This window comes from Meriones unguiculatus, chromosome 19 (assembly GCF_030254825.1).
Source record: "Meriones unguiculatus strain TT.TT164.6M chromosome 19, Bangor_MerUng_6.1, whole genome shotgun sequence".
In the NCBI taxonomy this organism is placed as follows: Eukaryota; Metazoa; Chordata; class Mammalia; order Rodentia; family Muridae; genus Meriones; species Meriones unguiculatus.
The window spans coordinates 37,036,926-37,050,876 of record NC_083366.1 but is presented as its reverse complement, the minus strand read 5'-3'; the positions used below and the strand labels follow the sequence as shown (position 1 = coordinate 37,050,876).

At 39.7% G+C, this 13,951-nt stretch overlaps 1 protein-coding gene across 1 annotated transcript; it reads left to right on the top strand.

Moving 5' to 3' along the window:
• The first annotated feature begins 7,141 nt into the window (after positions 1–7,141).
• On the top strand, positions 7,142–8,041 carry LOC110553992 (probable G-protein coupled receptor 141). The gene has a single exon (XM_021646310.1). It carries the CDS (start codon positions 7,142–7,144, stop codon positions 8,039–8,041), a length of 900 nt encoding a protein of 299 aa, XP_021501985.1.
• Positions 8,042–13,951: the final 5,910 nt, after the last annotated feature.

The following is a 13,951-nucleotide window of genomic DNA, read 5'->3' as shown; positions in this document are numbered from 1 at the left end:
AATATTTTTCACAAAAAAATATCAAAATTATTAAATCATCACCAAAAAAAGAGTATCCCACAACTTCCCCTCTTGAAAGATCACATGCAGTTATACATTCATTTACATTATTGAATCAGTATAGGAATGCTATGCTCTATGCTAATCTGAGCACTGGGAAACAATAAGCAGTATGCTTAAGGTCCTAGGAAGTGTATCTTTAGGAGCCTGGTGGATAAGCCACCACTCCTAATTCCCAAAATTTTGACACTGACTCACACTGTAAAATGCCAAAGGCCAAGTCATAGAGACTGAGGGCAGAGTGATTCAGGAGAAGAGAAGCTGGCAATAAACCACAAAACTGCACGTGGGAATCATACATAAAGAAATTGAACAGGCCAGTGTGACAGACCCCCAAGCATACTCCCAACACTGTGACTGTTGGCGGGGGGAGGGGGGAAGGAAGTAACATCAGTGAGAACAGAATGACAAACGTCAGTCTCACTTGCAGAGCAGAGAAAAAGACCGCTCCAAGCAGAGAAGAAGGTGCCAAGGGTTCAGTGCCGGAAGCCCCGCTGCAGAAAAATCAAGGGCTGACACGACACACCATCCCGTGAATGGAAGTCCTATCTGTTTCTGTCAGCAAAGATTTTCTTCACCTCTAATCTCGAATTTCTCTCTTCCTCTACTTAACTTTTTCTTTTTAGGCTGAGGGGATGGTTCAGTGGGTCAAGCGTCTGCCACACAAATGTGAGGAACTGAGTCTGAGTCACCAGAAAGTATGTCAACGGAGGTGGAGACATGAGGATGCCCTGAAGATGCCCTGAAGCCTTTTGGCTCGCTGTCCTGGCATACACAGTGGCTAACAACAACAGAAACCCTGTCTCAAACAAGGTGCAAATGGAGGACCAACACCAGAGGTTGTCTTTTGACTTCCATGGTACCTGTACACGTACACTCACACATATCACACACATACACTGCCCTCATGCCACACATACATACACACAGAAGTAAAAATTAACACTATATTTGTTTTCTTTTTAGTTGTAAGGAACCAATGCTCTGCCAGGAAGTTACCCAGCTAGCCTGCAGTCCTCATGGAAGACTTGTTCCTGAAGGAATCCTTGATGCCAAAATCCAAGGTTCTCATGTCTCTTGTTATATAAAATAGGGTGGTATTAACCTATCATTATCTCATTTCCACCTATTCAATGCCTACTACAGCGTAAATGCTATCTAAATAGTTATGGTTTTAGAGAATAATGATACTAAAATGTGTGCATGTTTAGTACAGAGTTTTTTCCCCAAATAAGTTTCTGCCTGGTTTTAAAATCTGCTTGTGTGATGCCCCAAAAAGGAGAGAGCAAGGTAGGCATGCACACATATTTAAAGATGAGAATCCATGACTCTTGACTTCCAAAGACTTTTGTGTACCAGCTGTGGTTTTAGTACCTGAATCTCCATATGCTAGAAAATCAGCAAGAGTATACACTTTTTAAAATAAGACTTTGATTGACTCTTAAGAATACTGACAAGTTCTGGTCTGGGGCATCTTCCTGGGAAGAGGAGTTAGACACACACTGGGCTTCCTCCAGCTTTTATCTTCAGAGAGAATAGAAGGAATTAATCTTTATTTTTCTCATTCCTAATCTCTTATCTTTATAATAGAAAACTTGTTTCTGCCTATGAGAGCATTAGGCAGAATGAATGTGCACATACCCTGAGAAAAAAAGTAAATGAATAGAAAAAAAAACACAGATGCAGGTGTGGAGGGGGCTTGAAGTCCCCTACACTGCGTCCAGTATTCAGGATGACCTAGTGTCCACTTTCCAGGACTTTACAATGCAAGAATGTAAATAGGTTTGACTCTGAGTAGTTTCTGATTTTGTTACCAATTGCCCAAGGACATTTCCAGCAGCAGGTGAAGAACTATAGAGATGGTGGACAATCCCACCCCATCCTTTCAGGAGCAGAGACAACCCATCCATGGACATCTCAAAAGACATCTTCCATAGAAGGGTACACAGTAGGTCCTCTCGCAACATCTGATTCATGTATGTACCTGATGAGGACGTATTGACTTTGTCTTCTGAAACATTTCAGGCTAATAATTAATGTTCATGTCAAACTTCAGCCTATGAGGTTAGGAAAGACAATTCAGACAAAGTTTGAGGGCTAGGGAGATGGCTTGATGGTTAAAAGGATGTAATGCTATTCTTGAGGACTTGAGTTTAGTTCTTAGCATCATGTCAGATGGCTTGTAACTGCCTGAAATCTCCAGCTTCAGGAGATTCAGCACTTCTTCTGGCCTCCATATGTACCTGTATCCATATGGGCATACACTCATAGACACATGCGGATAAAAATAATTAAGTCTTTAAAACAGGAATTTTTACTTTCTAGGATTTTAAAAGTATTTCTAGAGGAATGTTTAGTTACATTCCAAAACCATGGTTTCAAAGACAATCTCCAACTTTCCACAGTCCTCAAGAAAACATTGAAAAACGCTACCAGGGATGCCAAGGGGAAATGAACCTGGCGCAGCCACCATAGAAATCCAGGTAGAGGTCCATCAAAAAGCTAAAAGTAGAAAGATCATGTGATCCAGATATACCACTCTGAGCACTCACTGGAAGGGGTCTGTGCCATCAAGCTACAGAGATGCTTGTGTAACCTCCTTTCCAGCTGCAGTGTTCACAACAGCCGGGAGGGTGAGCCAGCCTACATGCTGACCAACAGATGAATGATCAAGAAAATGCAGGTGTATACACTATAGTGTTTCAGTAATAAAGAATAAAGTCATCTCAGTCACGGGAAACGAATGGGATTCAGAATCATTATGGTGAGAGAAATAAGCTGGATTCAGAAAGACTAACACTGTGTTTTCTCTGAATACAAATATAGCCTGTGCCTTTAGGAGGAAGGAGGTAATGAAACAGGAGAAAGAACAGCAGAAAAGTTACTCTGGAAAAAAAAATCTAAGAAAAATACACAATATGCATGTATTAAAATGTCAAAGAAAGCATCCTGTTTGTATAGTGAATGCAGGTCAACTGAAATAAAAAAATAAAATAAACAGTAGAAAATGCATTAACTGTTACACTAACAAAACCCTCTTACCATGTGCATCCTGGTGGAGTGGATGTGATATTTTAGAACAAGAACCATGGCTTCCCCCCTTATCTGCCCTTAACTGGTCCTGCCGCCTGTGATAATGTCCTCATCTGTGAGTTTCAGTTGCCTAAGAAGATTGTATAATCCCAAAGTAAATCACTTCGAGGCTGCCTTGTTGGGGATCTGTTGTTTCTCTTTGAAGTTACCGTGACTGCATGGAGAAAAGGCTGGAGCTGCCTGTGGGTGGAGCCTGTTTGGGCTTGCTGTGTTTTTTCCCTGCTGTGGAGGGCCTTGCACACATTAGAGCGGAAATCCGTGCCTTCAGCCTAAGCACTAGGTTTGCATAGTTCTCAGTGACCGTTGTTTTATTTTATTTCCTGCTGTTGGCTGCAACTAACCTGTTCCCCAGTTTTCCTTCCTCATACAAGCAACCTCTAAACATAGCACCGTTTCTATGGAAACATACTTTAGCCTACAGATTCGAAAACGCGTTTTATTTGAAAAATAAAGATTGTCACATTAATACATCCAAATCTGGGCTGTGACCCAGATTTTGTATTTTATGAATTAATTTGACTTAAAAGGAGTTGCTTAAAATTGGTTGAAAATTGTTTCCATGTGATATTTTTTTTTCTAGCCAAGTTGAGCTGGTTAAAATTTTATTTTCTTAGGAAGAGTCAAACTTTTGTCTTTTGTTTACATTTTTTTTCAAATAATTAAGCAGGCAGGCCTATAGATTACAAGCAGATTCTGTTGTTTCACACCTTCAAAGTAATGAGCACTGTTGGATGATTGAGTACACCCAGACGGCATGGGTACAGGTGATGCTTATCTTTTCACGCACAATTTGAAGATAGTTTCCCTTCATGATCATAGACCACGATGAGCTTGCATTACAGACAATGACATTTCAGTTGATTTTAGTTTCTGTAGCTGAACATCGGTATGACTGCTGGCGGATGTGCCTGCGCCCATCAAAGGTGTATTGGCCCCGTTTATCTTTCTGTGGTACTAAGTTTACACTTCTTTTACAATATGTCTTGGGACAGCTAAAGATGTCTGTGAGGTTAGGACAGAAGGTGAGAAATTCTCATGTAAGAAGATGGGACCTTTGGGAGAAGCAAACCCTCAGTAGAAGCTCCATCAGCAGAAGGCAGATCTTCACAGGAATCACATCTCCAAATAGCAGCCCATGAACGGTAGAATGTGAGGTGACAGTGAGACAGCTGTCCAGAAAGTGTTTCCCCATACCGTTTTTATTCTGAGTATGGAACATTTGGGGTGGTACATAAAAGTAGGATCAGAAACTGCATTGGAAAATCCCTCCACGGTTTTCAATTTACATTGTAAGTCACTGGGAGTGAAAACAAAGCCTACACTGAGGAGCAGTTTAGAATCTGTCCTGCTGTGTAGATAAATGTCCATTTGAGCACAGAGGGCTTCTTTATCACGACTCTGCATCTTGGCTGTTGGACTTCTTGAGCCCTCAGTGCAAGGCTTGAGCTAGTCCCTACATTCGTCACTCCACTCATGGGTTGTTGATGACTGTTAAGGTAGTCTTGCTTACAGCAACTGCTTTTCCTGCCTGCTCTGACGTAGACCAACAAATGACCAATGTGCCTTGAGTTTTGTTTGTTTGTTTGTTTTCCACCAGAATCAATCAAAGCTGGGAAGGAGCAGGTAAGCACTTTTGGTGGCTGTTTGGTTTTCTGGTGGAAGGAGTATCTAAATATTTCGGTACTTGATTTTCATGAGCAAAGAAATACCTAGAACTAATTATGGGCTTTTGAAGGGTTATGTTAGAAATGGGGTTATGGTCACGAGGTAAAATTTTGAGAGAAAACATAGAAAGTTCCAGAGAAATAACAAAAGGCGGGGTAGGGTCTTTTGTGTCATGTTAAACGTCTTTGTGTGTGTTGTAGAGGAGGAAATGATAAGATGTCAGAAAATCTGCTAGGTTATTTATCAGTTTATTAGCCTGTAAGTTAGCACACAAAGTTATATTTCATTGCAACATTTTTTTTTGCAACATTTTAATACACGCACATCATTACATTGTTCTTGTTCATCCCCTCCTCCACTGCAGTCTTTCGTCTCCTCTGCTCACCTCTGTCTGGCTGTCTCTCTTCCCTCAAATTGTCCACCTTTTTTTTTTTTAATACAACACTTTCTATTTTTAATTTGTTTTTTGGATCTCTTTCCCTATTGTCATGCTGTCTTTTCTGATTTCGTGATTTACCACACACACACATTTATACACCAAGACATAGTTGTATTTGTGCACACATAGATTATTTTATGTCCAGGTTCTGCTTGCTGACATGTGGTGTTTCTAAGTCCTTTCCTGCAAAAGTCATGATTTTGATTTCCTTTATGGACTCAATGCAAAATAACTCTTGAAGAGAGGCATCGCCCAACGTTTTATAGCTAGAGGGAAGTTTAATTACCTGTTCAGTTGTGAAGCAGCTGCTTGTCAGCGGCAGAGCTGCTTGTCTTTTTCCAGATCCTGTCCTCTGCCTGAACACATGCTCACTGAAGCTGTGGAGCTGCGCTGGAATTTAGGCTTAACTTCAAATTAAATTCAAAATTCATATAAATTTCATAACTGCTTTAAATTAGTTTTAATCTTAAATTGTATACTTAGATTTGAAAAAAAAATCAAAATTCAAACACTAAATTGCATTGTAATTGTTGATTTTAATGTCATATGAAATTGTTTCACATAAAAGCAGGCAAATATATATTTTTTAGTGTATTAGTTCATTAAAATGCTTATTTTGACTATAAACACTTAGGTTTTTGTGGAAGTTGTAATGTTTTTAAGTTAGCATAAAATCTTATTGAGGGCAATAACTCTGCTAGAGTCAACTGAATTAAAAACAAAAACATAGCTATTCTTTCCAAGAAAAATCTCATCTTTGTAGATGACTTCTCACTTAGACACAAATGATTCTAGTTTGCCTCTCGACAGGTAGACGAGAGGCACCTGAGGACAGGCTTCAGACCCAGTGAAGGAAGCTAGAGCCACCAATACCTAAGCCTCGTAATGCTAAAACAGAGGTCTTGAGAAATTGTCATCATTTAAAATAGCAGGGTATTTATTAAGCACATTTACGCAGTAACAGTTTCAAATATCCTATTTATCTATCATGAGTAGAAGTTAAAACCTAAAATTTCCTCTTATGGCTTAATATTAAAAATCATGATTTTTTTTTTTTAGTCATAAAGTTGTCTGAAGCAATCTAGTCAACTGAATGTCTAAATAACTATTCACTGCAGCCAGCACAGCCTTCCTCCCTCCACAGCGGGATCCACTGAAACCTCAGTGGCTCATGCCTCTCCTCAGCCCCTAAACACAGAATTGCACTGCTTGTACTTGCTGGATGGCTGAAAGCCACCTGACAGTGTACCTGTGCTTCATGCTCCCACGCTTGAAAAACTTAAATACCAACCAAGCAAACCATCCTCCAATAGCATTTCAGCAAAACCTAACAAACCATTGCATGAAAGCTCCCAGGTTTAATCGGAAAGAGGTCCAGGGAAGAGCATGTGCTAGGGAGCTTTTTTGCTCAAAAACTGCTCCCAGAAAATAATCTCAAATGTAACCTGATCCACCTTCCTAATTGACCTCCACACGGTTGGGCACATGTATGAGTATACATGCACACAAGTGTGAGTACCCATGTTTGGGGCTAAGTTTTACCTCTGATGTAGACATTTCTCTCTCATGATACTCCACTTGTCCTGATAGGTGTACATGAGTGTATCTGTTTGTAGAACACCTAGGCACACAGCCCTGAGCTTTACATTCAAATAGACACAACTTTGTTATTTAATTTCACTCACTCTTCTCTCTGGTATGTTTGAATTACTGAACGGAATCTCCAACAGTACTTCTTTTGTATGACTTCAATGTTTTTAAAGAATCCTCGGGGGATTGAAAAGTTCAATATTTGCACATGACTGCATGGTTTCAGTACGTCAATCATAATTTTGTAAAACTCTTGATTTGGCAGTTTATGATCTGATTTCTTCACGAGAAGCCATGGACTCGATGGATGTAACCACTGTGTCAAATGGCTCAAGCGTGGTGATGCCTCCTGCAAGACAGTTCTGCGACGCCTACTGCAGGGCAATTCTGACAACAGCCTACAGCGTGGTTTTATTCGGAGGCACTGCGGGAGCAGTTCTGATGTCACACATGATGTTCAAAAGAAAGAGCCACTCAGCGATTGCCACGATCATCATTAATATCATTGTGATGCACTCCCTCCTCCTCCTCAGCCTGCCATTCCGCCTCAGCTACTACCTCTCAGCAGTCTGGAAGCTTGGGTCTTTTACCTGCCGAGTGGTTAGTGGCATCATATATGGTCATATGTACCTTACCTTTGTTTTCTATGTGGCCATTGTCGTACTTCGGTTGCTCATCTATTTTGGGAAGCTCCAAACGCAGCAGTTGCAAAAGTTCCATGCTGTGGTTCTAAGTGTTCTTGTTTGGATGGCAGGAAGCCTCATCTTTTTACCAATATTTTTTTTACAATATGGCACAGATCCAACTTACACAGAACAGCAGCGATGCTTTGAGTTTCATAGATCTCTCAACCGCAGGGAAATCATCATTATAAACTACTCCATAATTGTCATCATGATGACAACAGTTCTGGTCCTCTTTCTGATACAGCTGCCTGTCATTCTTCGTTTGATAAAAGCCTATTGGCCTGATATGTGGGCCCATCAAGAGTACAGAGCCCAAATCAAGAGTTTCTTCTTCTTGTTAGTCATAGTTGTCTGTTTTATACCCCACCATGCATTCAGGGTGTACTTTATTCAAAATTATCCAGAGCAAGAAAATTCTAAGTTAATACTTTATAATGAAATCTGTGTTGCTTTAACTGCCTTCTGCTGCCTGGATATGTTATGTTTCATAGGTGGTGTCATCCATTAGACATGCTTTTCCATGCTTTCCTGTGTGTGTGTGTGTGTGTGTGTGTGTGATTGATTTATAGAATGTCATGATGATGTTGATTTAATAGATGAAGCTGTTATCGTCTTAAATTTTTTTAAGCTCTCTGCTCCTGAACATCAAATTTTTTTCGCTTAGCCAAAATTGTTTTCCTGCAAAAATTTAATTAATCCGAGTCATCTATTTTTTTTTTCTATTTTGAGAATGCTTACAGGCTCCAAATGTATACCAGAATATGTTATATTTCTTGGCCTTATAGCAACCAAGTACAGCATTCCTTCTTTTCTCCATTTCACTTAGTATGCACTTCAGCCAAGTACATCTATTGGTTCTTGCTATATTTCCGAGGCATTTAGTCTATAAAGTTTTGCTCTGAACATGTTTGTCTCTCCAATTTCTGTCTACCAGAACCTATTGATAAGGACTCTGCAGATAAACAGGGCTCTAAAATAGCCATAATTTATTCAACTTAACATTTCCTGCTGCTATTGGCATTGGGAAGAGAGCATTAGCTTGAACAGAGTGGTCAGGAGAGAGTGAGAGGAAACTCTTCCAAGAGACTGGGCATTGATGTGCTTCCTTCTGATCAAGACACAGCGGGACTCGCAAGCCAGGAGTTACCTTCCAATCTCCCTTCAATACAATAACAGTAAAACGCATTGTAAAACATCAAAAACTGGACTTAGGCTAAGCTTGCCAACAGATCTTTGGGCACAAGCCTTTGAGGCCATAGAACTCTTTTTGTGATTTTCCAAGACATCCTATGCTCTCAAGGACAATCTTATAATTAAAATGAGCACCTGCGTCTGCCACAGTCAACAAAAGCAATCAAGATAACTAACTTGGTTTCTGTTTATATGATATAGAAATTGACATATGCTTTGCTCATAATAATGCATCCATGAATAATGTATTTGATTAATACCATAGTCAAACAATACTCTAGTGGCTAGTAGGTGAGGATAGTTAATACCAATAAATTTTGGAGTCATGTGGAGACCTAGCAGGGAGGGGTGGTGGAGATCTAACTGTATTTAGTAATCACTATACATGGAGTCAGATATTTGCAGTTCTTTCCATGGATCCTGTGACATAAAAAAAGTGCTAAACATGAAGGACTCCTTAGTTCCCTGCTTCCACAATTCAGTGACACCTTGTACAATATACTTTGAAGACTGATCTTTCGCTAATGCTTTGATAATGGAGTATACCCTGGAAAGGCTCATGTATTAAAATTTGGTCCCTATGTTTTGTTCTGGAAACTTTGGGAGGCATGACTGACCCAAGAGGAAACAGGTCAATGGTTCTTCCTCTCTCATTTTCTGCTTCCTGTTTCCCATAGAGGAAGAAAGTTCCTTCTTTGTCACATACCCCCTTATGGTGTTGATATTTTACTCAAACTCATGGTATCAAATGTGAGTTAAAGTAAATCCTCCTTTAAGCTGTTTTGTTAGTGACTTGGTTACAAGATTCTAAAGTGATTAATAAAAATAAAGCTGTTATTAGAGAAAACTTTGTTTCTTGGAGCTTTGGAATTGAATTGTGGGAATTGGGAAATGTAGGTTCTAGAGGCTCTGAGGTGCTAAATATAATGTTTAATGGCTGGATGCAGTGGGAGCTCAGAACACCTAATGTTGACAGAGATACTGACTTTTGCGAACAGACTTGTGAAGTTTCAAATGACACTAGGAACTCCCTGGGAACTGCACCCAATGCCATCTATGCTCTTTATGAAAAAAGCCTAAAATTTGTCTGTATCCTGAAATTATGTCAGATTGTTTAAATATAATAGATTAATAAATTTGGTGAGTGAAATGTCAACACAGTATAGGATTCAGGCAATGGAAACTTTTTTTTCTTCTGAATGCTTTTAGCCAGTTTACAGTGAATATTGGTTTTTCAAGCCTCCACAGGATAAGAGTTATTGGCATGACTCTACCAAGATTCCAAAGGAAGGTCTGGGAGTCCAGTCAATTTGTGACAGGTCAGGTTGCCTACAAGATGCTGCAAAATCAAGTCTGTGCTCCCTGGAGACCTCAGGATATTGGAGATCCCAGGAATGTTGAATGTGTGTTCAGAAAAGCTGGAAGCAACAAGAGAAACAAAACACGAGGAAAGCTATGTGGTGTGTCAGATGTGCGATAGTCTAGGAGGATACGCTGAAGAGTCAAAGGCAAGAGGATCATAAGTTCAAGGTCAGATTGGCCTACACCTTTAAAAGGGCTGGGAAAATGGCTGAACAGGTAAAGATGCTGCTACAAAGCCTGAGCATATGAGCTTGAGCCTCAGAACATACATGATAGTGTCCCTACTTTCCATACATACACACACACATGCACACACCACACTACATACATACACATACACACACCCCATGCACTACCCACCACACACACTATGCACTACACACGCACACAAACGTAAACATTCCACACTACACACACACCATATACCACACACTGTACATACGTATACATGTGCATAAACACACACACACCACGCTACATCTACACTCTAAACTACACACAACACTCTACACCACACAATACACACCATGAAACTAAAAACTAAGTGAAAAAAAAAACATAACAGTCAATGGGGGTTTCTCCTATAAGGCCATGGGAAGAGGACTGCTCAAACCTTTGGGGATTAGAACATGTCACCAAGTGCCCAGGGTACTTGAAATGGAATATAGAATTTAATGCTTGTTCTACTGGGATTTAGTTTTACTCAGGGCCTATCCTCCTTGCAATCACCCAATTTTTTTTTTGGAGTGGGTTATTATTTATTCTATGCCAACCAATGTACCTTCAGGAATGTAACTTTAAAAAAATTCAACAGAAGCTCACAGCTAAAAGTATAAATCTCAGAAGAGATGTTAAATGTATAACTTAGAATTTTTAAAATTTGACTTAATTAATTAATTTGTGGTATGTGTGTGTGTGTGTGTGTGTGTGTGTGTGTGTGTGTGAATGTTTGTAGAAATAATTTTTCTCCTTCTGCTGTGTGGGTTCCAGGGATCTAACTCAGGTCATCAGATCTCAAGTGCCTTTACCCATAGAGCCATCTAGCCAGCCTTTAGCCTGAGAATTTGAACATTGTTGGAACTATGAAGACTTTGAGACCTCTTGAAGATGAGTAGAATATAATTTACATTGTGACAGGGACGATAAAACTTTTGAGGGATATGAAAAACATGGTTTAGATATGAAGATTCCCCTTTAGAAGCTTATGAACTAAAACCTTGGCCTCCACTTGGGGGAAATTCTGGAAGTTTGGAGCAGTCGAAGTAAGCTGAAGGAAATAGGCTACTGGGTGTGTTTTCTTGAGGGTGTAGCACCTCTTCCCCTACCCCACCAAGAAGGGAAGACACATCCTTGATGTATGCTCCTGTCTCATGCGTTCTTCCCAAATGCGTTGAGCCAAGAACTTCTCTGGATCTGAGAACCAAAAATACACCTCCCCTGCTTTGGTTATTGTATTAGGTATTGGTCACAGTGATACAAAAGCAATGTCAATACAGGAGTCAAATTTCCTCATGATGGTAATCCATGTAGAAACATATTTCAGAGACTTGAAATCTTATTGAACAAGGCTTACCTTATGCTTTACTATTAATAATCAAGATATGCATAAATACTCATTTTTGCTCATAAAACTTGTCATTATTCATATGACAATTATCAATTACACTTCAAAACATTATAGTCCAAATGTATTATTTTGTTACAAAACAAGATTAGAATCAGTGTGCTTAAATTAAACTGAATTACTCTTTTTTTTAAGTTGATATGTCTTAACTAGTCCCTTCACAAGGTTGAGATTGATTTAGATGGTATTCAACTGACTAGTGCATTAACTTCCATTCCTTTTAAATATGATTGACAGCCTCTAAGAGCAATGCTAAAGATTGCTGCCTACAAATATTCACATCTCTGCACAAGCTCTTCCACCTCCTCTATCGACTTGCAAATAGAGGACATTTTGAAGAGGTGTCACTTGGCTAATGGGAAGCTGCTTCCATCTTGGACATTCTTTCTCTTTCTCATTTGGATTGACTTTTTCCAGAAAAACCTGAATCATGGCATAGGCCTGTGGAAAAGCCCATGTGGCAAAGAACTGAGGCTTCTTAGCAGCCCTGTGAGTGAGCCTGGTTATGAATCCTTTTTCATTAAACAATGAAACAACTGCCTTCTAGGCCAGCACACTTATTGTTGTTTCATGAGAGACTTTAAGACAGAACCACTCAGTTAAGCCACTTCTAGATTCCAGTATGGAACTGTAAGTGATTCATTTGAACATTGTGTCTTAGATGATGTTGAATGTTTTAAAACAAATTAATCACATGTACAAAATTCTTCCATGTAAGGCACGACATCTGAATTTTACAACTCACTTGCTAGTCTCTACTGTTCCAGTTGCTGGTAATAACAAACAAGCATTGCTTATTCTCCAAGATAATAAAAACTATGTCTGTTACTACGTCAGAGGCTTGCATGATAGGGTGTAAACATATGTAAACATGGAAACAGATCTTGGTAGTTTGTGATAGACTGCAAGGGGAGCATTGGATAGGAACTGATAGTCATGCTAAGCATATAAACCATTAGTTCTCATTATATGGTTTCTTGAATCACTATCAGTTATACTATTCGTGGTTTGTGTCTTAGTCTGTTCTGTGTTGCTATAACTGGATACCACAGACTGAAAATTTTACAAAATAAATATAATTGTGAGACAATAAAATCTTCTTTTTTATTTTTAAGTTTAATTTTATTTGTATAGTTATTTATCATAATTTATTCACTTTGTTTCCCCTCTGCAGCCCTATTCCTCTTCTCCTCCCAGTCCCACCCACACTCCCTCTTGTCTCCCTATGCTCTTTCCCTAGTCCCTTGATAGGGTAGGACCTCCTCCCCTTCTATCTGACCCTAGCTTATCAAGTCTTCATCTTCCTCTGCGGCCTGACAAGGCTGCACCCCCGGGGTCAGATCTAAGAGCCGCCTACTGAGTTCATGTTATATGCAGCCCCTGTACCCCATACCAGGGAATCCACTTGGAAACTGAGCAACCAATGGGCTTCCTTTGAACAGTGGATCTAGGTCCTCTCCATGCATGGTCCTTGGTTGGAGTATTGGTCTCTGCAGGCCTGCCAAAATCTGGAAACAACCTAGATATCTCTAGAGGAATGGATACAGAAAATGTTCACACAATGGCATACTACTCAGCAATAAAAAAAAGGAAATCATGAAATTTGCAGGCAAATGGTGAGAACTAGAAAATATCATCCAGAGTGAGGTAACCCAGAAGCAGAAAGACACAAATGATATATACTTACTTATCAGTGGATATTAGCCATATAGGATAAATATACTAAAATCTATAGTCCTAAAAAAGTGAAACAATAAGGATGACCCTAGGGAAGATGCTTTATTTTCATTCAGAATGGCAATCAAGATAGACATTGGAAGTAGGACAAGACAAGGAACAGGAGAGGAGCCTTCCACAGAGGGCCTCTGAAAGGCTCTACCCACCAGGGTATCAAAGGAGATACTGAGACTCATAGCCAAACTTTGGCCAGAGTACCAGAATCTTCACGGAAGAAGAGGGAGATAGAAGGACCTGGAGGGGTTAGGAACTCCACAAGGAGAGCAACAGAGACAATAAAATTTTCTATTCTCCAAACATCCTGGGCTGTTGCCAAGGCTATTATGTTGCTCTCCATGAAATGACAGCAAGGCCCCATTGTTGAAGATAACACCTGTACAACTCATTATAAATGAAGATATCTTGTTGGTGCCTACATAGAGCCTTCACCCCTGTGTTCCAGTGTCTTTGGTACAGGAGCATACTCTGCACACTCTCAAAAAAAGAAACATAAACAACAAGCCA